At 36.0% G+C, this 26,725-nt stretch overlaps 1 protein-coding gene across 3 annotated transcripts in view; it reads left to right on the top strand.

The window, feature by feature from the left end:
* The window catches only part of USP32 (ubiquitin specific peptidase 32), an 81,384-nt gene that overhangs the window by 8,533 nt on the left and 46,126 nt on the right, over window positions 1-26,725 (top strand). For all 3 annotated transcript variants that reach the window (XM_052802949.1, XM_052802951.1, XM_052802950.1), the window contains exons 2-5: window positions 13,904-14,031; window positions 22,346-22,451; window positions 23,049-23,167; window positions 26,473-26,632. In XM_052802949.1, coding sequence (XP_052658909.1) covers window positions 13,904-14,031; window positions 22,346-22,451; window positions 23,049-23,167; window positions 26,473-26,632 — 513 coding nt within the window. The remainder of the gene's footprint in view (window positions 1-13,903; window positions 14,032-22,345; window positions 22,452-23,048; window positions 23,168-26,472; window positions 26,633-26,725) is intronic.

Raw genomic sequence — 26,725 nt, 5'->3', positions numbered from 1 at the left:
TTCTTTACGTAATGAATTTTAACACCTCTGAGGAGTAGGGGTATTTTATGAGCTTGTGTTTACAACTGAGCAGGCTTGGCGTAGTCCCTCTTATAGATGGGGACATGTTTGGAAAGAGTGCATCTCTTTCAACTGCAGTTTTATTAAGCTGGTGTAAAAGCTCTTCTGGATTTCTGATTCTTCATGGGTATGGGTTCAGATCTTGGTTTGGAACAAAATGAGTCTGCTTATAGTTTTTGTAGTGGTTCACTAAATCTGTTCAAAAACTGATGCGAGTTATAATCAATCACAGCATTTTTCTGTGTAGACTGTTAAGTCATTCATTATAATGACAATAAAAAAATTTCCTTCATTATTTTAGTGTAATACTGACATGGGGCTGAGCGATAATCGAGGCAGTTTGTAATGACCAGGGTTTATTTCCCATTGTATATGTTGCTTAACGTAAGAAAGGCGAAAGCACTGAAATAGTTACTTACCTGAATCATTACCTCCACTAAAGTGATTAGCTATCACAGGTAGGGTGACTTGGCATATCAGGTGACATGCGGTGATCTCTAGGGTGTTTAAATCCTCCTCTCCCTTCTCCTTTTAGCCTATCACAACACATAACAAGCCTCTCCTGTCACGTGGAAATGTGCTGATGAGGCTAACAACTCATTGTGCTTACCATGTGGTGTATTTGGGGCAAAATAATGATGTCTTTTTCTGGAACAGTATTCATAAACTGCATAGGTTAATGTGTTCGCCAATGCGTTAAGGTGGAATGCACTGCAAACCATCCGGAGTTTCTGGGACAAGGATGCTGTTGAAACTAGCAGGACAGCCCCTTACTCGTAATGGGTAAGTTTGGCCAGACTGAGAAGACGGGCAGAAATATCATCTGGCTTTACACATTGCCATACACTTCAATTTTGACTTTTGGAATGGTTTTAAACAGTCAGTGAGACAAGTCTGTACCTTAAAAAGGGATTTGTCTTCTCTTCTGGTCAGGTTCCCTGCAGGTGCATGTCATGAGCCACAGAGAAAGGCAGTGTAGAACTGGTCTGGAGTGAGGCAGCCACATCAGTCCTCAGAGTGCCATACGTGCTTCTAACCATCAACTACAAAGGGAAAGCGAAGCTATACTTTTCAGTGTCTTGTATAACATTTATTTTGATGATTTTTTTTTTTTTAATGTCCAAATCCTTTGAAGCTGTTTCGCTTAGTTTAGAGTCTGAATTGGACCCAGAAGTTATGAGAGGCAATGTCACCAGGCCAAAATAAGAGATAATTGCATTCGGTATAAAAAAGTATTCTTTGTCCTTTAAAAATAAAACCTGTTATAAGGCCTTTTGAATTCTTCCTCACAAGCTGTGTTTTTTATTCACATTGTATCTATCTTTTTGTTAGCTGGTCTTCCAGTTGTCATCCACTCGTGCAATTTAATTTCATGTTAAGTATTTAATATAGAATGTATGCTTATAGTTCTTTTGTGTTTTGAATTGATATTCCTTATCTTAATTAATAGTGATAATGGAAATGGTCAGGTTTTGTCCTGTGGCAAACTGCTTTAGCAGCAAGTCATGAACTGAAATACTTTAACAGGTACATGCTACGGTCTCAGTGGGACTCTACAAATGAACACAAGACTGATTTAGTTGGAATTTTTGACAGTTGTTTTAAATGATCAGTTTTACTGTATTAGTTTGGAAATTTTGTTCTTTTAAAATTCTGAAACCTTGAATGAAAAAAATGTGGAAGAAACTCAGAAAACTAAGCAGAACAGGAAGTGTCAGATTTAATAAGTCTGTGGATGTAGAGAAGAAGAACTGAAAGTATTGGGATAGTAATTATGAGAACTTCAGTTTTGCAGATTAAATTTGTTCTAAAAATGAACTTGAATATGGCATCATGAATCTATTTTGGGCTGAAGAAGGACTTCTTTTCAATCCATGTTTCTAGTTGTTAGGTGTTATCCAGAAACAAAATCTTATTCTGTACTGGAAATTTCCTAGTCTTGTAAAGAAGATTTTTACCACATTTTCCCTAACAATGTGATACAGTTAAATCCTGGATTTTAGTTTAGAAATTAGAAAAGTAGATTTGTACTTCACATAGCTGAAGCAGCATTTCTTTAAGAAAAAGCAGCAGCAGCAGTTAGTGCAGTCAGTATAGCCTGCTCTGTATTCTGTGAGGACGTTAACAAGGGTGGTTGTCAGTGGAAAAGTAATATAAGAACTTTTTGGTCCCTGTTTTCCAGTCTTGCAGCTAACAAGATTTTTCTTTTCCTAGAGAATTTTAATCGATCTTTTTGCCACTAACAAATTCCCCACTTTTTTGTGTTACCTGCAATTCGGTGTTTTCTTCTAATTACCTTGCTTAAAGAATAGTTGTGTAAATGTCTTGTGTGAACTAATCTTGTTCTTTAAATAATGAGTAGATTGCAATGTAGATAGGTTAAAGAAGGAAGGAACCATAATAGACACTAATTCTAATGTAGAACACTGGCTAAATACCTGCAGAAGCCAGAGTATTACAAGAACGGAGGTTAAAAAGCAGAATATAAAATATTTGATAAATTTCTCTTCATATAAAATGTTCATAATTTATTATGTAAATGTAGTGCTTCTAATAGAGACTGTAATGTCCTTGGGGATATCTTGTGAGTCTCTTCAGGGATTCAGGGAGAGATTCCAGCTGCTGATGCTATTCAGGGCATTGTAGCTTCTTGGTGTTAAGTCATTCTAATACCTTTTCTGTTTCTACGCTTCTCTCCTATGAAACAATGGACAGTGTGTTTATATGAAACTCTTGAGATTTGAGTCATCACATCAATCTAAACTGGTCAGTGGCAGTAAAATTACTGGAAGGTGGTTTCCCATACAGCTGTTACATGGTGTATCTAAATACACTGTTTCATCCTTGCAAATGTAGGATCTTAGTAATACTATACTTCTAATGATGAATATTTTTAGAGATAAATTTTGTAATAGAGCACAGATATACTTAAAATTACTATGGTGTCTTTCAGGGTAGTTCTTCAAAATATTAGTCCTCGGATGTTAATGGGGAATTCTCTTAACAGGAGATGCAGCAGTGGAAATGGAGTTTGGAAATAGTGATGCTAATTGTTTGCTGTTGTCTGTTTAAAAAAAAAAAAAAAATCTAATTCAGTTCTTGGTGTTCTACCAAACATGTAATAGGGTCCCAGAACTAACCACATGTTAGTTTTTATTTTATTTCTTGACTATATAGGCTAATGTCTCTATTCATGATTCTGCTTTTATTTTTCAGCCATTCATAGATTGCGTAACAAACTTGTTATGTGTTTATACCAGTGTAACAGAAGACATAAATTTGTGACCTGACACTAAAATAGTTCACTTTGCATCTGAGTTTGAGATTATATTTTAGACAGATGTATCCCCAAGAGTTAAGAATAGGAAGGCTCGAAGTACATAGCCTTTTATTGTCCATCAGCTATATGTATACATACATGCGTGTAATGTGTTTGTGCCAAAACACTTGACTTGCAAGTCAGTAATATTTTTCTTCTAACTATAGAAATTAAGATTTAGCAGTGTATAAATACCTGAATCTTTTATTATTCTTTACTTGTCATGGTATTTAAGTACTACACTTAACTAGAGTTGGCTCTTAGCTGCCAGAGACTAGCACTTGAGTAAATACTTGATCAAAACTATACCAGAAATCGCAAATTAGAACTACTTGCCTTTTGTCCTCACTAAAGGCTATAGGAAACACTGCCTTCCTCTGCAGAAGTTGCAGATTGTATTTAACTTTCAGGCTTAGACTATATTTTTTTAATTAAAGAACAATTCATAGTATAGCTGCATTTAGTGTCTTTGGCACTGTTGGGAGCGAGGATATGAAATATTCATTATATTATAATTTATTTTGTAGCAAGGTCCTTATGTGGTGTTTGCATTTACATGATTGGCATTTGCCTTTGCCTTTCATTTTAATAGGCTGTTTATTTCTTGGAAATGAGTTATATAATGTAATTTTGTGTATCTTAACAAGCATAAATGTCTAGATGATTTTCATGGTGGTAATAAAGTGGAAGCAGCTTTTCTGAATTGTGACAGAAGCTGTTCTGCTCACCTATGACAATAAAAACCTTCAGTCTATTTGCCAGGAAAACTGATGAAGGGACAGCTCAGAAGAGCACAGTTTTGTTTCTGATCTAAATTGGACTAAATATCCATTCCAAATACTGAAAAGTTTGAGACCTAAACCCATCATCCTAGGAGATCATGTACATGAAGAAGCATCAGAAGAAAATAGTAGTGGAAAAGGAAAGAAAAATGAGGAATGAAGAGGTTAGAAACTGGGCAATGAGCGATGACTATGCTCAGGTGAAAGTAGGCATCCCAGACAGGGTTGCTTACTTCTAGGGCTTCCCTAACTCCTGATTCATTTTTGTGCACGCTTCTGTCTTTTGGAGGGGAGTTCAGGGTTTTTGGTGCTGTTGCTGCAAGATGGCTTATGCTCTGTGTTTAAAACCACTTAAAACTTGTACCTCTGCCTCCTTTCCTTTAACTTTTCTGTACTGTTCCCATGCCTGGCTGTGCTGGTCAGCTAGCTGAGTGTTTTTTCTCTTCTCCAGGGGCAGCAATAATTTATTCAGAGCATCTACAGCAGTAACAGCACCTCATATTGGAAGAAGCGATAAGTGCTCTGACAGGGGCCTGTGGCAGGGAAAGGTGATTAATCAGGGCTAGAAATCGCTTTGTTCAGTCACTGAGAATGAGTTTACCAGTTCTTTTATTGATAACAGTAATTACTTTTGTCCCTAATATTGCAGTCTGTTGCACTTACATTTGTGGTCATACGTATGGTAAAAGTTATTTTAATGATCTGCAGAGATTTCTGAATTTTCAGGTTCTTCCAGGTTTCTTCTGTGGCTTACAGGGTTGGACTGGTAAGCATATAAAACTAGGCTCCTTTAATTCCTGAGGATATAAAATATAGCCAATAAGATTTAAGTGCTCAGATGGTGGGAGGATTATTTCACTGTTGGGGCTATTATGTAGCAATTTCTATCCACACTAGTCTTATGGGGAGGGTTGTCACAGAACCTGTACTGATTAGCTTTGCTTGAAGCAAACATAATCCAAATAGCAATGTGACAGTGTGTGCCCCGATGGAGATACTTTACAGATGGATAAAACAGGCTAATAATACTTAATGGCATTCTTTTTGAGGATGGTAACTGTGAGAAGCAAGCTCTTTGAAGATTAAAAGCGTCACATAAATGCTAAGTATTCATGTTACAGAAAATTGGCAAATCCTATTGTAATAACTAAATCTTCTTCTGCTCTCCACACACAAGATGTTAAACCTTTGATATGCTTTATGGTTAGGTCTGATAGAACCAAGAAAAGCTTTATCCCTGGGATGAGCCACTACTACCAAAACCCAAAGAATAGGTAGGAGGAAAAAAATACAAATGGATTGAATAATTTTATTATTTTTTTCTTTTTTAAATTCCAAAACTGTGTTGCTGTTATCCTTAAATTTGTGTTATTGGTAAGTATCATGTTAAGACTGTTAAGTCTTTAGTGAGATGCACTATGTAATTTGAATGGTGCCATTTTTGATACTCTGGTTATGAAAGATTCCTTAAGAGTAGATTAATCTTTTCATTAGGGGAGGCAGGGTTTTTTTGTCTGTGTTTTCCCCCAAAATATTCTCAAGTGGATTCCTTTTTGGCAGGAATGGGTGGGTGTGGAGGTTGTCTCTTTAGTCATAGCTGGTTCATTTATCTCAGTTGTATTTTGCAGTTTATTCTTCCTCTTTGGGCTTGTTCCCAAACATACTTTACGTTCACTTGCACATTTTACTTCTTTGAAGCTTTTTAGTAATTGCTTTGGTTCTTGACAACTTCATAACCACAGCCATTAAGTCACAATAAAGACTAATGAAAAAAGTAATAAAATTTCCATGTATAACTAGGATGAAGATTCCAGGGGGAAATATTGAGCAAGTGATTACAGGGAAGATAATTGTCTGGTTAGAGAATTATATGCCCTGTGAGTTTGATATTGAACCTGTAAAATTGTCACTTAAAAACCAAAATATTAGAATTATTACAACCCAAGCTGGAAGTTGGGAAGAGCTTGAGGTAGGTGAATTTTGCTTGCTTTCTGAAGGATTATCAAGTTGTCTGTTTTATTAAAATTCAGGTTTGGTTATTTTTAGTAAAGAAGAAATGCAGTGTTATGCTGATGGTTGCAAATTATTGCTTGCTTTGTATACTTGAGATCTGCAGGGCTGGTGTTTTTTGTTGTGTGTGGGGTTTTTGGGTGGTTTTTTTTTTTTTTTTTAAGGCACTGACATAGCAAGCTGTTTTTCATCCAGTAGTGACATTGGAAATTCAGATTTTGTGTGTGTGTGTGTGTGTGTGTGTGTGTGTGTGTTTGTAGAGTATTGTGGGCATTTTGAATGCTTACAGTTCTGGGAAAAAGTACCAGCCCTACTAGATATGTTGTAGGACACTTTAGTCAGATGAACTCAAAGTTTCTTGACCCTTCACCTTAACTGAACTTTTTATCCTCTGTTTTTTTCTTCCTGCTTATGCAGTAATTTGTTTTGTGTTTTGATTTTCAGCATTGTCAATACATTGTGGTCTTCTGCCTTGGCTTTTTTTTTGCTGGTCACCCATGAACTAGAATAAATAATTTCTTTTCGTGTAGCCAAATGAAATATTTTAGGCTTTTGAGACCTAAAGATTTTACCAGCTTTTTGGTGCTGTTACTGCTACTCATACTAACGGAAGTGATGATACGCATGTTACTTTTGTGATTCTGGTGTAAATAGAGGTTACCAAATCAATGATTGGTTTTCAGCAGTCACTGCTTTCTCTAGTAAGATGAAAGGAAAGAAAACAGATATGCGTGTTGCTTCTGTGTTCAGTTTGTTATGGATTGTGTTAATTGACTGTCAGTTTATAGTAGCCATGGCAGATTAACTCTACCTACCCTCAGTTAAACTACTGGGATTCTGTCCTTTTCACTGATTAAAGCAGCTCCTTAGTAGTAGCTTATAGTACTCTTACAGAGTATCTTAGATCATTTATCAAACATCTGTCTGTTGTAGACTAGAATTTATATTAATTTTGGTGTTGAGACAATTAAGACATGGAGAGGTTAAGTGTCTCTTGCCTGAATGTCTTGGACAGTATTAAACGAGTTCAAATGCTGTGCTTTTATTCTTATCCTTTACTACAACAGACAACTGTATGCTTTTGAAAGCTGCGTTTTTTATCTCATTCTGTATTACCACAGCATTTTATATAATTGTGCTTGGATTTTGAAGGGTAGGGGAAGAAGCATTGTAAAGGAAGCTATTTTTGTGGCTGGTCTGAGTTTCCTAATAAATATTAAATAGGAAATTAAAATGCATTTATTGTGCTCGCTCTCGTTGCACATGTCACAGGCAAGGTATATAGTAATTATATTATAGAAGCTGTAATAAATCCATTAAGCATGACTAACCATTTCTTTTAACCTTTAGACAAGCTCCTTTCAAAATGAATATTTTTTTCTTATAATGCTTAACATTCACGTGTGAACTGTTGCATCTTAAGCAGCCGTGCTTGCTCGTAAATTTTGGTGGTGTTTCTCTTCAGTGCATCTGTAAATCTTTAAACTTCTTTGCAAAGGGGTTGGAGAGTAGCCATATGCTGAAAGATGGGAAGATAAGTTACTCTCTTGGTTCTTGCTTTAGGTGCAAGTTCGTTACTGGTGCCAAGCAGAGACTGTAGTGCATGACAGTTCTTACATTCTTGACCTCAATAGTGTTCCTAGTGTTGCATCATTAAAAGAAAAAAAAAATTAAGGAAGATTTTAACTACTTTCTTACAGTGTTTGAATAAAACATACTATTGAGGTAATTTGTACGAACCTTAACTTAGATTCATTAGTCTCTAAGGAAGTATGATAGAGTATGCAATGTAGGTACTTCGATTAGTGAGGAATTGGCTTTGATGTCACCATTTTATTCTCTCTTTTTTCCCAAAACAGGAAGTGAACAAGCCAGGGTATCAATGTTAGGTGTATTTAGTTACATAGTCATATTTTTGTGATGACTCTTAATAAATTTGACTAGCAGTCTTGTAACAGCAGAGTAACTTTCGCTGAGACAGGTATTTGCTTCCCAGCTTGCTGAGTTTAGCACAGGTATTTGTTTTGTGAAGTTCTCCTGTGCTTTTCAGTATGACCTTTGTCTTGAAGTGACAGATGTTGTGCTGTACATTGAACCATACATTACTCACAATGCATTTTAAAACTTTCCAAGATAAAGACAAGAAGGTGGGGGTGGGATTGGTGCTACAGGATGTGGAAAGAAAAAAGTTTCTAAAATGAATAGAGAATGTGTCTGCAAAACTTGCCAAAGCTCCACTGTAAGGGTTGATTTCCTCCAGCTTAGTTTAGTTAAACAGAATGTAAGGTCCGTCTAAAGATGTTACTTTAACATTACAGAATGGGGAAGCAGAAAGAATAGTATCTGCTTCTTCAAGAGAAACTGTGTGATACATAAATTATGGTTTTATGTACGTTATTTGGGCTATAATTTTTATACAAAACAGACTTTAAATTTAAGAGTAGTTGATTGAGCACATGTAAATAATACAGAATTTGAGTACTAGACAGTAAATGCTTCAGATAATTAACCTTGTTTTTACACACTCCTCTTAGTTTTAAGGAGGAGGAGGCCTGTAACTTCAGCTGTGTTCCCTGCCTTCCTTTTTCAGGCGGAAGGTTGTATCTAACGTCCAGAATGTGGGTATCTAACATTAGGCTTCTACGTAGATGTAGCTTATTTTTTCTGAGACAGATTCCCTGCAGCTCCTGTTTATATCAGTGGCAAGGCTGGCAGGGATCTCCTCTGAAATTCAGGTGAGTTTTATATGAGTGGCAAAATAAGGTTTGGTCATCTAGGCTTGCATAGATTGAGCTTCAGATACAGTTGTATTCTAAAAGGAAAACTCCATGATGACTTGGTGATAAATACGTGGAGTGAAAGCAGTGTAGAGAGGGTGGTTTCCAGCATGGGACTGTTATGGAAGGCACTATACAAATCATTACCTGGACAGATGTGAATTTAAAAAAATAGTAGAGTCATAAATCCATATAAACAGCATTAAGTTTAAGTAACACTATTAAACTAAAAATATCCTCGGCAGTTTGATGAGCTGAAGGTTTGTTACAGTTACTGTAAGTTGTGGTGACATTTTTAGCTGAGGTTGCATGGTTTCATTTAAACTTTATTAAACAAACTGGAGCTCGAATATTCCCTGGGGAGTTGGATGCAGCACTAATCTTCTGTTAAACTGTCTTTAACTTATTGGAAACCATCCAGCTAAGGTAGCATTGAGGAGGTTTGTATTAGGAAAGTTACCTAGACAGAATGACGTAGTCTGTGACTTTTCGTTTTGTGGAAGGGACCATTTGTTTCCATGGTGGTTTTTGGAATTAGGCAGATATATTTTTAAGAATTAAAATACAGTATCTAACTACTGAAACTTGGTTTTATTATTTTGAATTAGAACCTTACAGTAAAATGTTAGCTTCTGTAGCCTTGAGCTGTAAAGAATTAGGTGTGCAGTTCCAATTGCATTGCTTTCTCTGCAGTAATATTGAGGGTGGGCCACCGTTACTGGTAGGAGCGATGTGGAGATGGTTTTTGTGGTGTTGACTACCATAAACTTGCTTTGGGAAGTCTTAACGCGTTTTGCTTTTCACTGTCAGGTTATGAATGCAGCAACAGTGTATCCGATAGTGTAGTGTCTGTCTTGTACATCTGATGAAAGCTGCTGGTGAATGGTCTTTTCTTAGGTGTTTGTAGACAGCTGTCTCCTGAAAGTGTTTGGTAAGACTGCCTTTGGAAAAAGTGAATATACATAAAGAAGGAACTTAAGTCAGTGTAAGAAACAGAGTTGTTAACTACATTTACATCTAAAGGTGGGATTAAAAATATCTCCATGGTCTATGATGCTTGCTGCGTAGGACTTGTGGAATTGAGAGAAGAAAGGTAGCTTGTGGGTATGTGAATGTTCTAATTTTTAATATTATAATAGTAATAGATTTATTGCTTCTAGAAATGTTACTTTCATAATTTAAGACTTAGTCTTATTTCTTCTCAACATGCCATCATGTTCTATCTCTATGTTGACTAATTGGTACTTTGGTGTTGGGATTTTTTATTCAAATATTTTATTTGTCTTCCAGGCTCATAATAAACATTGATAATATCTTTGATTTATACTCTGCTCATTTCAGTAGTATTTTCATGTGCCTGGATCTAAATGCATAATGAACTTATTTTTCCAAAGCTTTGCAGATGATTTTAAATGGCCAGCATCAGTCATTTTAATGTGTGTGTCCTGGGGAAGGAATGAAAGTAATCACCTTTCCTGTAATTCCATGACCCGTTTTGTAGTTTCTGCGTGCAAACAATAATATTAAGTGTTCTGTAGCACTAATAACTTGTTTTTGAAATGTAACATGGACTAGCAGTATCAACTTATCATCTAATATTAAATGATATACCGACAGTTGTTTTTGAAGGTCTTAGTAGTATTGGTTGACAAGACTTCTTCCCAACCTTCTCCTTGTCTTCAGCAGGAGTCCAGTCACTTCTGCATTTCACAGTAGATATGTATATATGGGATTTTCCTAGTCTTGAACACTGTCTGAAGTACACACTTGGCAGTTGTAGGTGCTCAAAGAAGTACCAATGACTGCTGCCTACAGTGCTCTTGGGAGTACTGTGTGTTCCCAAGATGCAGTTGGTCTAAGTTTCATCGCTCTGCTTGTTGTCTTTACTTGTGATACAGTGAGATGTATTTGCTTAGAGTAGGGGCCTTCTCTGTCCTGCAAAACTGCAAAACAGCAACTCTACCAAATATTTCACAAGAAATACTGCTCTATGCAGTTTTGTCACCAGAGAGGTGGTTGCGTTTCAGTGACTCCTAGAAACATGTAACTTGTTTCATGCACTTAGGGATGTAAGGTGATACATACAATATCTCTGGAGTACTAATATGGTCTGCAGTTAAGGTTGTCAGATTAAATATTACTTTAATTTCTGTTAATACAGGTAAATCTCATAAAGAAATGGCCAGTAAATTTTATGATTATGAAAGTACTTGACTGACTAAAATCACTTTATGTTCTAGCCTATTACATATAGTCAGTTCACATTTATTGGATAAATAAAATTTTCTATTAAAACCGTAATTGGAAGTTTTACATGGCTATGGGCTGTTGTATTTCTTTTAATTAATCCTAGCAAGAAAACAGTGCACAAGTATAACTCGGCGAGATTGTACTTGTGTTCCTATTGAGAAGTGCTTTTGCAGTAAGTGGGCTCAGCAGTGACAGCAGCTGGAAGGTAGCTAGAGTTGTGTAAAACCGCTCTGCCCAGAAATTGCGGGGATTGTCGGTGCAGCAGGAATGCAGCGCTGTGCCGCTGTACAACTGAGTTCATATGGAGCCTCCTTTGCTCCTCCCTGCCATGCTGCCATGCTGGGGAGAAATTGTAAGGAATTGGATCAAGGGACACAAAATCAATAGTTATAAATGAATGGAGGGGGGAAATCCTTCATAATTTTTAATGAAGATTATTTGAATTTTCTGTGCAGCCAGGAAGCTAAACCTGAAAACATCAATAATGACACAATGCTATATTAGTGGCTGTATATGTTGTGTATGTTTCAACCTTATTTTTGCAGTAAGCAATAATTAGGTTACTTGAAAGTCCATTATAATGTGTGTAAAGCCATAAGCATCTGGTTAGTTAACACTTTGTTTGTGTATAAACTTTTTTGCCAAATGACCACAAACCAGATTGGATTGGTGAGAAGTTCAAAAAAATTAACTGAGGGGGAGAAAAAAACAGAATGCAGTCTATTTTTATTAAAAGTGTGTCTGCGCTCATGCATATAAAAATACAATAAATTAAAATATTTTCATCAAAGAACTGTTGCTAGGTTTGTGTAGGATCTAGGTTGTTTGCTTTACCTTGGCAAAATAATGAAGCCAGTAGCTTCCCCTTTTTATGTCCCCTTAAAAATCCCAAGCTTTTACTCGTTAAACATGGGGTGGGGAGTTGTCCCTGTTGGCTGAAAATTTGCTGTAGTTATGTTGTGCATAAGAGGTGTGGAGAAGACGAGGTGAAGCACTTCAGTTAATTTCTTGCACATGTTTGGATGAAAGGCTGTGGTGTGAGGGTCAGTTTCTTTGCAGAATCTTTATTTTGCTTCCTGTTTCCGTAATTCAGAAGAGCTGAGGAGTGTGGAGAATGTGCTTCGGGTTGTAAATATTGTATCTGAGAGTCTGTTTCAAGTTAGGGAAAAATCTTGGAAGAAAACTTCAGCTGGTATGCCTAACAGTGTTTGAGCATTCATTAAATCATCACATGTAAAGACACAAAAAAAGAAAATGACTGCATGGACAGATGTTAATATGAAATAGTGAAATTTAAACACCATATAAGCCAGGTAACAGTATTATACCAACATTCTTCTGCCACATAATTAAATCCATGTTAATTGATAGCATCAGGGCTGTGTGTGTCACACTTTAGGTTTATTTCTTAGATCCTTTGAATTTTTTTCTGGTCAAAAGTACCCAGAATCTATAATAAAATTTGAAAAGAAACATGACCCAATTTCTGTTTTTACACACCATTGTTAAGTGAAGTTATTAGTCTGTTTAAATGTTGACTAGGATTAAATTAGGGAGGAATGTTTCAATGTGATTTACTTTTAAGGAGTGATTTTTCTTTTGATGAATGAATTAATTGAAATATAGCAGTTTTAAAGAGAGTGCTGGATTAAGCTCTCAAGTGTTCTGTTTTATTTTGGCTGACAAAAAGCTTGAGAAGGTTTTGGCCATGCCGGTGTTGTTTGTCTGGCTTGTTATATCAAGGGAAGGAAAATGCCGTACTATAAATATAGTGAAATAGCTGTCATGTACAGCATCATTTCTTTTGGCTTCGAGATGGTAAATAGCTCTTTCTGCACTACATGGTAATTTACATCTGATCCAGGTCATGGTGTGTTATTCTCTGCAACTTGTTTTTTGATAAAGGACTTGTTTTTTTCAGCAAGATACTTCACTTCTTAAGCACTTTGTTAGAGAGTTGCTTTATGCTTGTAAAATTTGAAAGCAAGGACTGCTTTTCAGGAAGCTCATGTGCAAGTATAAATGGGATGTCATAAAACTTTTCATGTTTACAGATTGTGAACAAGTTTGAACAGGTTTTAGTTGGCAATCAGATATTGACTGTGCAAGAAAATCTTAGGTGAAGAATTACATTTAGTCCAAAATTTATCTGTAGTATTCCTGTTAAAGTCATGCTTCACTGTACTGTCTTATGAGCATATAAGTGGTGATTAAATACTTTTTTATATATACAGAAAAGTAGACTGGTTGCTAGATGAAACTGCTTGAAGGATGCTGCTGGAGCTGCTTTTAATAATATTCACCACTGTTGGTTACAGATCATTTCTCTGGCTTACATGCAATGTAAAATTGATCATAAAGCTAGCTTATTTTCCTTTTGTGTGACAATAATGGTGCTTAATTTAGAACAAATTATAATACGCTATTGTAGTCAGAGAAAACTTAGTGAACTGTTGTAATCATTGATGTTAACTTTAGGTCTACTTCACTTTTTTGAGGAAGATTAGATTATTAGATCTCCATTTTCTAGTAGCCAGATTTTCCCACTATTTAGGTGAAATCATGCATTTAATTTCTTCCTATCTTTTTATTGTAAAAGTAAATATAAGGTGTATAGGATTTTGAGAGTCCTTAAGCTATTACATTTCTACGACATCTTTATTGACCAAATCTTTTTTTTTTTCCTCTCTTCTCACTCAACACAGTTACAGACATAGAGCTAAAGCGACTGAAAGATGCTTTCAAGAGAACTTGTGGACTCTCATATTATATGACTCAACAGTGCTTCATCAGGGAAGTTCTTGGTGATGGAGTCCCTCCAAAAGTTGCTGAGGTAATCAATGAACTTGCTGTTTTTCTGGGGAGGCATACGTGGTTGATAATGTACACCTATAGATGTGCACACACAAATATGCCTATATAGATACACGAGCTAATTTGATTTCTTTCCATTTTTCATGCAATATCACAATGTATGTTCTATATCTGAAGATAATGTTCCAGACTTGGATCATGGGTTGTCAGTGATGTGTGCTTGATGGAGCTACTGATTCCAAGCCAACTAATAGGTGGTAGATGAATTTGAAGTAAACCTGAATATCCAGATGTAGATTTGCGGAAGTAAAAGGTTGGGAAGTTTTAACACTATATGTAGCCATTATAACAGAGGATTTTATTTAATCTGGACATGTACTTCCTTTTGGTTTCTCTGAGATTCCGTTGGCTTTTACTTTGTTTTCTAAATTGAAGATTAATCTTTACAAGCTCTTAAAAATAATTTATATGTATAATAAATGTATAAATTAACTGTAAAATAGCCAGAATCAAAATATGTTAAATGGATATAAATATTGTGTGTATATCTAAAAAAATAGTAATACCATCCTGCACACATGCGTGTTTAAAAATATTCTTTCATAGTGTTACCCCTGTCTCGAGAGAGAAATTAAAGTATTGTTTGCAGAGAAGAATAAGATTAGCCAGACCTTTCAAATGATATCTTGCTCCATGTCATTTCTAATCACAGCTTCTATTTCTGGTGTCTTCAGTGTTATTGACCTCACAGGCAGTGTACAAGTCTTCCAGTTTTATTTAGATGATGTGAGTAGTGAAGTGTGCGTTGCAAAAGGTTTAACACTGTGGTAGTGTTACTTTTTTCCAAAGCTTAATCTTTTCTCCATTATTTTTTTCTGTTTTTCCTAAGTGTTGACCAAGAGTATGATATTACTTGCTTCTGTAATACAGTTAGCAGTTTGATTTTTATGTGGGTATTCAAGTGCTTAACAGGAAAAATTGCAATGTGTGTTAGCACTATCAAATTAAAAGAAACTATATGATTTGCCCATAGCTTAAAGCATGTCTTAGTATTAATTTCTGTATACGTTGTCTAGATGCTTTGACTGTTAGTAGCTCATAAGGTAAACAAAAAAATGTATCCTACACTGTATAAGATTGTTTTGAAATAATATAAAATGTTGAAAATTTTACATTATGAGTTAACTTGTACCTTTTTATCCCTTTTATGCCAGTATTAAGGATTAAATTACAGATTTGGATGAAGTAAACTTTTGGTCACAAATAGAGACTCCAGGTTTTCAAATGTCTGCTGGTTACCTTCTATTTTATTTTTTAAAAATCTGTCCTTAAAGACACAGTTTTGGTGGTGATTATTTTTTTTAACATTCATTACGGTTATACTGCAGTTCTTGGTTTCCAACTGGCGAAACAAAATTAATGGAAGAATCATAATGGTTTTTTGATGTCGTCTCATCAAAACTGGCACATCAACATCTCAAAATTCTAGTACAAATTACTGTGTACTTCTAGCATTCATATTCAGGCAATGCAGTAGTCATATCTGTGAGCTTGAATACTGTAAATTTGGACAAAATTTGGATTTAATTCTGCTCATACTATAAAGGGATGCTTTGTAATTCCTGGCTTCAGGGTGTGGAAAGGCAGGCAAAGTCATTAGGCATCTTAAAGCCTTGTTCTGAGTTTTCAGCTTTTCAATCATTAAAATCGATCATTTTGAGCCTCAGATTGCTGGGCTGTCTTCTCTGCATGTTTTGAATAGTAGTTTTTCATATCTGAGTAGCGATAGACCTTCAGGAATTCATTAAGTGAAAAACACAGCGTTTTACAGCAGGGACATAGAGAACTGAAGCCAGTGGAACTTTGGTCAAACAATTTGCATGATTGTCATACACATGAAACATTTTTTAAATGTCTGGGACAGTAATTTTCTGAAAGGATCTCTTGGAAAAATGGAGTTGAAGATATTAATTAAATGAAATTAACAGAAGTGCTTTACGTTGTTTTAACTGTGGGAAAGCTGGTGAAGAGGTGAGATATATGAACACAGCATTTATTTTTAAATCTAAGGAAGTAATGCAATTACCATATGCACTTGTGGGCACCTTGATAGAAAAAGTATTGTTCAGAGGAGGTGAAAGGATGGAATGCTGATAATATTTCAAGAAAGCATTTTTAGTAGCTTTGTATTTTAGATTGAGGAGGGGAAGAATGTTGAGAAAGGACCTCCTAACCTTGGCCCGTGCAGTCATTTCAATGACTAATTAGATTATACTTTTTATATATACCTACATATATTATGATTGTGAGACAGTTTATACACAGCATTGTGTGATACTTACTAAGTAGTTAAATGCAGTGCATCTTTTTCTCTAAATGTGACTAATTGGTTAACAAGCCGCAGTCCAAGTAATGCAAAGAGAAGAGGGATGATGCTAACAGAGGCATGAAGGACACGTTGAGGGGCCTGCTAAAAGAACAAGAACACAGACTTGTCAAGGACTGAGAAGAGGGGTCATAAGGATAAAATTAGGAAAGAATCCAGGACATTTAGAAAGGAGCCAAAAGAATGCCTTGAGCATCCTCTCCCACTCTTCCAGCAGGCTTACTAGAGTGTATGGGCACAGCGCCAGGGATTTGGACCTAAAGGGAACTGTTTGTATAGACTGAGACTTTTTTTTTAACAGAAGAGGAACCACATTGTTACACTCTTCAGTTATCCATGAAACATAACATGTCAGACTTAAATTTTGTAAAAAAATATGACTATGTACAATTCAATTATAGTAAATTTTACATTCTGAAATGTAAATTGCTATGATACTGTCTGGGTGTGGCTATTTTAAGTAAAGCTGCAACAGTATTAAGTAATTTTGGAAAATACAAAATTTCATCATATTTTGATGGTGCATATTATTAGAAGAAGTTTTCCAAATAGCACATTAGTGTGAAAAATTGTGGAGCTCCTTCCTTAGAAATGCAAACCAGTCTCTGTTATATATTGTTATATAACTATTCAGTGTTTATATACTCTTCCCAAAGAATGGTTAAGCAGCTAAACTCAAAGTAATGCCAGCTGCCCATGGTTGTAATTACGTATGTTAAATACTATTATATTGGACATTATCCATAGAATTCCTTTTCTGTGTTTATATCATGAACAGTCAATGTGTTATGTTGAAATAATATATAAATGTAATATTTGGCATTCAACTGATATCATAACTGAGATGTACAAAGTTCAACAGAAGGAAGTTGAAAAACTCTGAAATGGGTATGAATTAGAAATACACTTTGAGATGGATGAAGAGAGGAGACAGCTTTATTGGAGGTAATCTATAAAATAGATGTTCTTAAGAAATCTAAAAGCACAGAAGGGTTAAATTTGAGTGATGGAGAATAAAGTGTAAAGAAAAGATCATATTTTATTAAAATTTGTGAAAGAAAAACAGTGATTTCTCATTTGTTTATTCATGTATGTATTTTTTGTCTTGGAAGTCCTGTTAATCTGAAATGCAAGAATTCTCTTCTTTGTGCTCTTTGTGGGTTTTTTTTTTGATCAGAAATAGCTATATTAAGACTTAAACTATAGTGTTCAGCAGAGCTAACTGCATATTTTTAAAAAAGTAATGATTCCAGTGTAACATAAAGGTAAATTGCTTACATATGCAGCGTAGCCTTGAAGGCATCTTGTGAAATCAGAATGATTAGACATAGAAAGTGTGGAATTCAAATCTCTGCCACGACATTGTCCATGAAGCATATACAGTTATTGTGTCCAAATAGAGCACAAATATAGTTTTAGTAATTTAGCCCTTCAAGCATTTGTAAATGGATTAAGTTTCAGTAATAGAAGAGCATGATCTGAGCACCCTGTGGGAAGTTAATGTATTTGGGTAGTGCTATGTCTTATAGTGGAATGAAACTGCAGGTTCTACATAATGCTTTCTGTAGAATTAGATTCTTCTGTATTATTGGCCTCATTTACATTGACTTGCCTTCAGACATCTTTTAATAGTCTTAAGTGGATAGCAAATGAAAAGTGATAGCTTGATGGGTGGACAAGGAGAGGATTTACTGAAGGTAACACACAGAACTATACTGAGGTAAGTGTCTTCAGGGAATCTGTCTGCTTCAGCGTTATGTCTAGTCATAACTGTGACAGAGGTGTGAACAAAATTTTAGAATTTTTTTACTGCCTTGTTGCCCAGTGCTTCTTCGGAGGTTGTCTAGAACCCATTCTGCAAATGAATTCTGCTAGTCTGCTGCCTACTGTTGGAAAGGCAACAGTGGTAGATTTTCCACACCCTGTTATACACAAAGCGTAAAGGGCAGTTGCACTAGTAAATCTAACGTAGCTAGTCTGTGTTAGGTATTTCCTTTTCTTCTTTTTGCCACTACAGCACCGTGTGGCTTAGCCAGATCTACCCAGTGCCCTTGACAGGCCCGTGGCTGGTTTTGTTTTGTCTCTCCCAGTCCTGGCTTAATTTTCACTTGAGATGGAAACCACGCCGGAGATAGTAAGAGCAGTGACTCATTCACGTGGCTCCGGTATTCAGCTCTCTTCTTCCACGCTTTACTTGTGCTTGAGGATTTTGGCTGCAGCCCTGTGATTGCTGTTACTGGAGGGGAAAGAGGGGATAGAAAGAGGGTTTTTTGGGTCTAGTAACTTTCTTCTTGTTCCACCTAACCTTGTGAACCTCTTTTAGAATGCCAACTCATTTAGGCTGAGGTACTTGAGGAAACAGATCTGTCTGAGCTTTGTCATTAGACGTTTCTGAAGCTCAATTTTTGAGCCCCACACCATTATCCTCGAGAGACTCCAAGGAGACATGTGCCAGCCTCTGCAGATGTGGAAGTTAATAGGCATATAATATACTCTTTGGGAATTTTCAGCTGATTCTTCTGCCTTTTTTTAATAGGAAAAACTACAGGTTCAAAGCCTCACAGTGATATTATTGCACCTGTTCACAGAGGCTTCCTTTAACTGCTGTCAGTTTGTTTCCATCTTTACTCAGAACTGTCTCTGAAAGGTGTCAGATTACTGTCACTTTGTGATTTACAAGTAATTTATTATGAAACATTATTGTAAGTGATTAAACTGCGAAGGAAGCTAAATTTTCTTTTATTAATAACAAATAGTGGTCAGCAGATGACCTCAAAAGCTGGTCTTTTTAATAATGCAGCAAGATTTTATTTTCTCTCACGTCTGTTTCCAGTGTTGAGCTGTTTGTTTTAAAGCAGATAAATCTTTTGGCAACAAGTTTTGTTACATCTTGCTTTATCAATGTAAAAGGCGCAAATTCTTTCCAAGTACTTTACTGATTTCTTAGCTTACAGTTAGAGTAACAAATATTGACAGCTGCCAGTTCTTTGGTAAACAATTTCCTGGCATATAGACCTGCATCAGTGAGGTGGTAACTTTTTTCAGTCTTTGGGAGACATGGCACTCGCATTTTGCAAAGGGACTTCAGCCTGTTGAGAATTGGTTTCCTCCTTATTCCACTCCCTTGTCATGTTGTGCTGTCTGACTCCTTTGAAGGGCACAACTGATAATAGACTGCACTTGATTACACTGAATGTCCTACATGGTTATGGTAGCGTGTAGGTCTCTTGTAATATTTGAAATGTCATTTATGTAGTTATTTTATACCAGTTTCACAGTCAGCTTAATCCTGGCTACTTATTCTCACCCTGAGGTCATCCACTTTGAGCTGGATTAATGAAACCTGATAACAAAAATGGTTAATTCAAACCCAAGTTGGTTCCCTGATTTCATTCATAGTCCTGCTGCATGAATGCTTGTTTTGGCATAGATGTTGGAAGTGGTGTGTGGGTGGGAATGAGTTGTTGGGGGCAGGTGAATGGCTAGCACTGGTTTAAGCCAGCAATGAAACTACAGTGTTTAAGAGAGGCAGAAGATGGAAAGTACTTTAAAAAAGTAATTAAATGTAGGCTGCACATGTCTGCAAAGAGACAGGAAAAATTCTAATCGGACTTAAATGTAGTTTTGATTTATTTTTTAAAATCTGATTTAGAATTATTCCTGTGGTTTTTCAAACATAAATTTATTATACTAGAGTGTTCACTGGATGCATCCACTAGGTTTATGATCCTAATTCTGCTATTTGTGGCAGGTCCTCATACAGTGGTAGATTTTGTGCTGTAACAACCTTTATACTTCAAAACTGAAGTCCTAATTAGTATGAGAATTTGTACATCCCTGTAGTGATTTTGTTTTATCGTGGTTAAAAAGTAGATTATTTTGATGTGTTTAAAACTTTAACTTGTTGGGTAGATTCACAGGATTTCACATGCTTAAGATAATGTTAGTGACACGTGTTTTTTCCAGAACTGCTGATAGTATAGAGGACAAGTGTCACTCCAATTGCACATACCATCTCTCGCTGTTGTCTTCTAGTCACCTCTGAGTGTAAATGTTTCCTGATGGTTATGGTGGAAGTTTAAAAAAATTTAAAAGTGTTTTAATTCTGTAGATTGGTGGATTTTTGTCTGTGGGCCCCAAGGTGTCATGGCTTCTTTGGTAGGCTTGCAAAAAAGGCTAAAATGTATTATGCAAGCATTTGTAGTTTCAAAGGGGAAAAAAAAAACCCCAAACAGAGCTTAGAAGGTCAAAAAAACTGTCGCTTTAGCTGTTTAGAATTGTCTGGTTGTAGTTCCTATGTTTAAAAACAAACAAAAGGCAGGGGGAAGGGATACAGGTGTTGCAGTTAAGATCTGTGGGTTTCATCCCATGGTTTACTAATGATTCACTCTGCTTTGTGGGTAATACACAAAATAGTGAATCTGTCCGCATTAATTATGAAGCCCTGCTGACCTCTGAAGTCTGCTATTGCTATTTGGCTAAATTCTCATATAAAGAATATACTCAAGGCTTTACTGGAGAAAAATGAAAAAGCAGTACATAACTGTATGTATGCATCCTGGTTTTAATATTGTTTATTTAGAATGTAATTCAGATGCAAGCAAAGAAATTACTGTTTAAAATGTGCACAATACTTTTCTTAATAGAAGTTGATCTCTGTTCCTTTATCTTTCCCTCTGAAAAAGTTATATTTAAAAAACAAGTTCAGCAAACAAGCCTACTGTCCAAACCATGATCAGTGACAAATCACTTTGTTCTGGTCTTTCACAGTAATAGTTACCCATCAGCTAGACTTAATACTTTCTCTTTATGGTTAGATGTACAGTGTGATATCTATAAGAAATCAAATTATAAGACGTAGACACTGAAATAATTCTTGTATGTGAGAATAATTGATAAGTTGTGACTGCTTTAAGTTCTATTACCTAATGCAGATTTCTGTCTTGTGATACTGATAAAGTACTGGTGCTTGTAGGAATAGATTTGGGATTACAGGAGGAGTCCATGTTTGAAGAGCAGCATAGCATATATATTTTAATTTGTGCTTTGTAGTATTAGAGGCAAGGTGAAGTAGTACATTGCAATAAGCGGATTGGTAATTCTTGTTTACTAAAAGTAGTTGCTGTTTGTCCTAAAATGACTTCCTTCCTTCATATCTCATGTATCAGTATTGAATCACTGTTAAGATGCTGTTGAGTAAGTTAAGCTGCAGTGTACAGACTACTTTTCATGTGAAAGGTAAATGCTTCAGCCCTTCCATTGACAGCATTGTTCCTGGTGGCGGCTCTGTGGATCTTCGAGTAACTTCCAAATAGAAGTCTTGATTTCTATTGCTTTCTGTTGGAAGCAAGATTTAAGGACTATTGTTAGAGCAGGGTACTAAACTGGAATGGTCATTCTAGCAACAGTTGCAGTGATAAGGTAGTTAAGGTATTGTTGATGGAAGGTTGGGGGTTTTTTTTTGTGTCACAGCATTTCAAAGCAGCAGTTTTTGATGGCTTACTGGAAGTGTATCTCCCGTGACTGGGGCAATGAAACACTTGATGCTCCAACAACCTCTTGATGGCTTTGAGACTATCAAAGCCCAGTCTGGAGGAGATTTCATCTTCATTACCTTGATAAGACTGGGGAGATAGCACCAGTGAGCAAGCAAGAAGCTGTCTTCACTGGAGGATTTTAGCTTTTCTTTTTTTTTTTTTTATATTGCTGTTCAGGAAAAGTACCTGCATTTCGCTAAATAAAAGCCCCTGGAAAGGCTGTTTTATAGATACTGGAAGAGCTATGAAAGTTAACAGAATTGAAATCAGGAGTGTGTTTAGCTGAATGGGAGATGAATAGCCTAAAAACTACATAAGAAGGAGCCTTAGTATAAGTTGTTGCTTTTAGTTCTGACATCCCTGTTTGCCCTGTCAACTTTTTGGTTAACTTCTCTGTTTTATTATTCTAGGTTATCTACTGTTCATTTGGAGGAATATCCAAAGGGCTGCACTTCAATAACTTGATAGTTGGATTAGTTCTACTTACAAGAGGCAGAGAGGAAGAGAAAGCAAAATGTAAGTAATGTAACTTAGAACAGTAACAACAGGATGGTGGAGAGTGAGTGTATAATACGCTTATGTAAAGCAAGCATAAATTGTGGTATACTAAGTCCCTATTTTTATGTGTAACCAGGCCATACATTTGCCAGTAAATACAGTATATTTTTAGACATTTTTAGCTGTGTATTTTGAAATTCAGTGCATTTTTGTTTTCTGTACTCACCAAAATGAAATATTTGATAAGTCATCATGAATGTAAATGTTAGGATCCCACAGAAAGACTGTTGATCACTGTATGTGGGCAGAGGAAGGAGGACGGCATTGATATTTTTCAAAACAAATGAAAGCATCTGCCTACTGACTTCTGTTGTTTTGTCTTCCTTGTTAATCTGACTTGATAGTATTTATTTTCCTTTTGATTAGTGGACAATGGTAAAAGAAAAAGGAGGTACTTCTTGACCTAAACCTTGTTGAGCTATATTGAAATTGAATTAATCTAAGTTTTTAGTCCTTTAGCTGTTGCACAGCTTTTGGCATTCTCAGCCAGTTGTGAACTTAATAATTGAAAAATGTAACCACCATAGTTGCTTAAACATTTCTCTACTTCCTCAGACATTTTTAGTCTCTTTTCTAATGAATCTGGGAGTTATGTTGTCCGTGAAGAGATGGAGAAGATGCTGCATGTGGTCGATGGAAAAGTCCCAGAGTCACTCAAGAAATGTTTCTCTGAGGTATTTCACACAGGTTTTATCCTCTTGTATTTACAAAAAAGTGAAAATTACATTGGGTAGTTTGTTTTTCTCTGACATACATGCTTGTGCATGTATGGGAACAAATGGACAATTGTTTAAATTGGGTAAAAGCTCATAGCTTCTTATGTTGTAATATTACATTAATTTGTATTGATGTGAATTGCAGCTTGGTATATAAATGTAGGCATTCTCCATGCTGCTTTACTTACTGTGCTAGTTTGAAAGGTATCATTTCCTAAGGGTAATCATGTTACCAAGTAAATTTAACTACTAATATTGTTAGTGGAATTTTTTCATTAGTGTGGACATTTTACTGTGATTGGGGAAAAAATCTAGAATACAGATCTGAGAGGGGAAGGGAAGTCTGCATCCTGGATTTAAAAATGCCTGCCAGCAGTGGTTGCTTAAAAAGAGTAGTTTTATAGTATTACTTTTGTCTCACTGTGCCTGCTAGGAGCTACAACATTTATTTATGCTTTAGGTTGTTTGAGAGATGTAATGTTTATGAAGTTTGCTGAAGTCCTCTAAAACAGGCTATTGTTACTTTTAAATATTCACAGATATTTCTTTGGCACTAGTGATCCTGATGAATTGTCAGGTTTTTGTGCTTTGGTTGCTTCATTTGTTATCAGAGGACCACAGATCAGCAAAATCTAGTCATCGTTATACATTCCACTGAAAAACTGGTTGACTAGAAGCTTTATTTGTGAATATCAGATTACTTCATTACCTTAAATTTTATTGTACTGTATTGAAGGTAACTTTGGTTATAGGCATTGGCTGAGGCAGACTCATTTAATCTGGCGGTGGTGTCATGTTGGCTTTGTAGGCAATGATTACATTCTTCATTCTTGGCTGGAATCATAAATCATATGTATATTGCAGTCCAGTTTCTGGAGCTGACCCACTTCAGTATTTCCTATTTATAATTTCCCATCAATATGGTGTGATGAATTATACCCTAAAAGTTAATTGCACACTGTCCAAGAAATCCAGAAATGCTTTATGAAGTCTTGCAGGAAGAGAAGTATCAATCTGGCTTCATACCATTTTCCTGTTCAAGAAAATGCTGTGTATTGATTTTTCTTTTAAAAAGAAAATAGTGTAATAACCCACTCAGCAGGATTTACTGGCCTGTTAATCATACTAGGTCATTGCTGGAGAGTGAGAAAGTTTAATGTTCCTGCTGTGGGCCTTCCTTCCTGCCGTATGGCAGATGAGTTTATGCTTTCAAGGATGATGTTTATGGGTACTCCTGTTCTTCAGAATTATTGCATGTACTCATCTAGAAATATAAGCTTTAAAATGCATCTTGAGTTTTCCTCACTCTTGTTTCTGAAATACAGGAAACAAATTCAGTGATACCTGTATTGCTCTAGTTGCTCAAGTTCCATCATGGCTCAGCTGTAAACCTTACTTGCTTCAAATGCCTTTTCCCCCTGTCCAAAGTTTTCCTGTCCCTCTTCTTCCTTGTCCTTCCTCTAATCAATTGCAACGATGCAAAGTTTTAGTGAAACGTGACACAGCTCTTGCTGCGTTTACAGAAAGCAGTGCAAAAAGTAGAGGGAAAGTAGAGTGGAACAGGTAGTAAGAAAATGATCTTGTCTCTGATCCGAACTGTTAGAGAAATAAAAAAAAATAAAATTGTGGGCTGCTTTTTTCTTCTCTGTTAATTTGGCAGTAGAGGGTTGTTTGTTTTTGTTTTGTTGTTTTTTTTTTCTTAAGCAAGTGGTTCCATAATGGGTTAAGTCCTGCAAAGTCCATGTTGTTGAGTTGGCCTTTTCCTGACTGTCATTCTCCTAACTTTGTGCTGGCTCAAGTATTTATATGATGCCTTGATGAACTGGATTGGGAAACTGATCTGGCTGAGAAGTAAGCCCTTTTTCTGTAGCTTCTAATCCTATAAGTTATTTTTCAGCTAGATCTGTTTTGCCACATGACTGCACTAATGTGATTGCTGTCACAAAAGAGAAGGGATGAAGGATCAGAAACAGCATTTGGTAAGAGGAAGGTTAGGACCGTGCTGTCAGTCAGTAGTGTGGATCTATACAGATTAAACTGGTGATGGAATAGCAGTGTAGCATCTTGACTTCCTTGAATTATAACCATGTGGAAGTCTATGATAGTAGCTGTAAATATTGGGGTATTTCTGCATTTATTTGTTCGAGAAAAATGTAACGCTCTTTAGTCTACGAAAAAGAGGCATGATCTGAAATGATCCATTACAATTGGAATATGAAGCAAATGTTTTAGCAGCGATGGTGATTAACCATTTGAGCAAACTGGCAAAGTAAGTAGTGGATTTTCAATTTTCTGTAGTTGGCAGTTGCAGATAGTCCGTGGCCAAATGCAAACTGTTGGATTCTGTAGAGATGTAATTCAGCGAAGTTTAATGGTCTGTGATATTAGGGAAGTTTAAATAATCAATGACTTGAAACCTCTTTCACTTTGCAGACCCCTGTTTATGTCTCATGGAGATTAGGATCTCCATATAATGAGTTTGTCTACTGATAATAGGTTTGCTTGGATTTTAGTTAGTTTTGTAGGTCCTGTAGAAATTAGTCTGCTGATCTCTATGGTTTCATGGCCACAGCTTGGAAACCATTCAACTAAATGGTTTAAACAGCCTCTCCAGTATTTAAACTCTGTGAATCTATAGTTTTTATGTATTCCTGAACAGGCAGTTCCATAAGACATCCAGCAAGAGGGCTGAGTTAGGAGATACTGTGAATTGACATTCATGTTTACATGTATGCTCCAGAGTGGGTTTTGGTCAATAGAGGCAAAAAATTGACGTGCTACTGCAGCGATTAATCATATTATTAGTTATTCACAAATCTAGTTTTTCTGTGTTAAGTGTTTGTATAGTTGCGCAGATATAACAGAATGTTTATGATTTTATAGCACCTGTTACTTGGCACATAAGAGCTTTTATCTATCATAATAAATTTAAATTCATAAAAATAACCTCTGTTATTTTGAGTTGCAAGTAACCATTTTTCTTCTAATCCCTTTAACCTGAGGTTCAGAGTACATGACTTTCCAAAGGACACATTGAGTAGGTGGTTGAAATGCAGAGAGAGCTGAGGAGTCTAATTTCCCTCCCAGTGCTGTATTTCAGAATGAAATGGAAAAACAGGCATGGCTCCAAAGAAAAAAATTATTTTAGTACTTATTTTTATAGGACATTGTCCCAATTATTGTTCATACAGCTGGATGGTTCCTGTTTACTGGTACTGAGAAAGCAGAGAAAAACAGCTCACACTTTCTTATTTTTCTTACAGGGTGAAAAGGTAAACTATGAGAAGTTCAGGGTTTGGCTATTGCACAACAAAGATGCTTTCACGTTTTCCCGTTGGCTGCTGTCTGGAGGTGTATATGTGACACTCACTGATGATAGTGATACCCCTACCTTCTATCAAACCCTGGCTGGAGTCACACACTGTAAGTAAACAATGCTTGTTATTACGCACATTTTTTAAAACTGTTTCTGAGTTCACAGACATAAACTGTTGCCTTGCTGTAGTTGTTTATTAA

Source organism: Harpia harpyja, chromosome 12, assembly GCF_026419915.1.
Source record: "Harpia harpyja isolate bHarHar1 chromosome 12, bHarHar1 primary haplotype, whole genome shotgun sequence".
In the NCBI taxonomy this organism is placed as follows: Eukaryota; Metazoa; Chordata; class Aves; order Accipitriformes; family Accipitridae; genus Harpia; species Harpia harpyja.
This window is presented reverse-complemented; position numbering and strand designations above follow the sequence as displayed.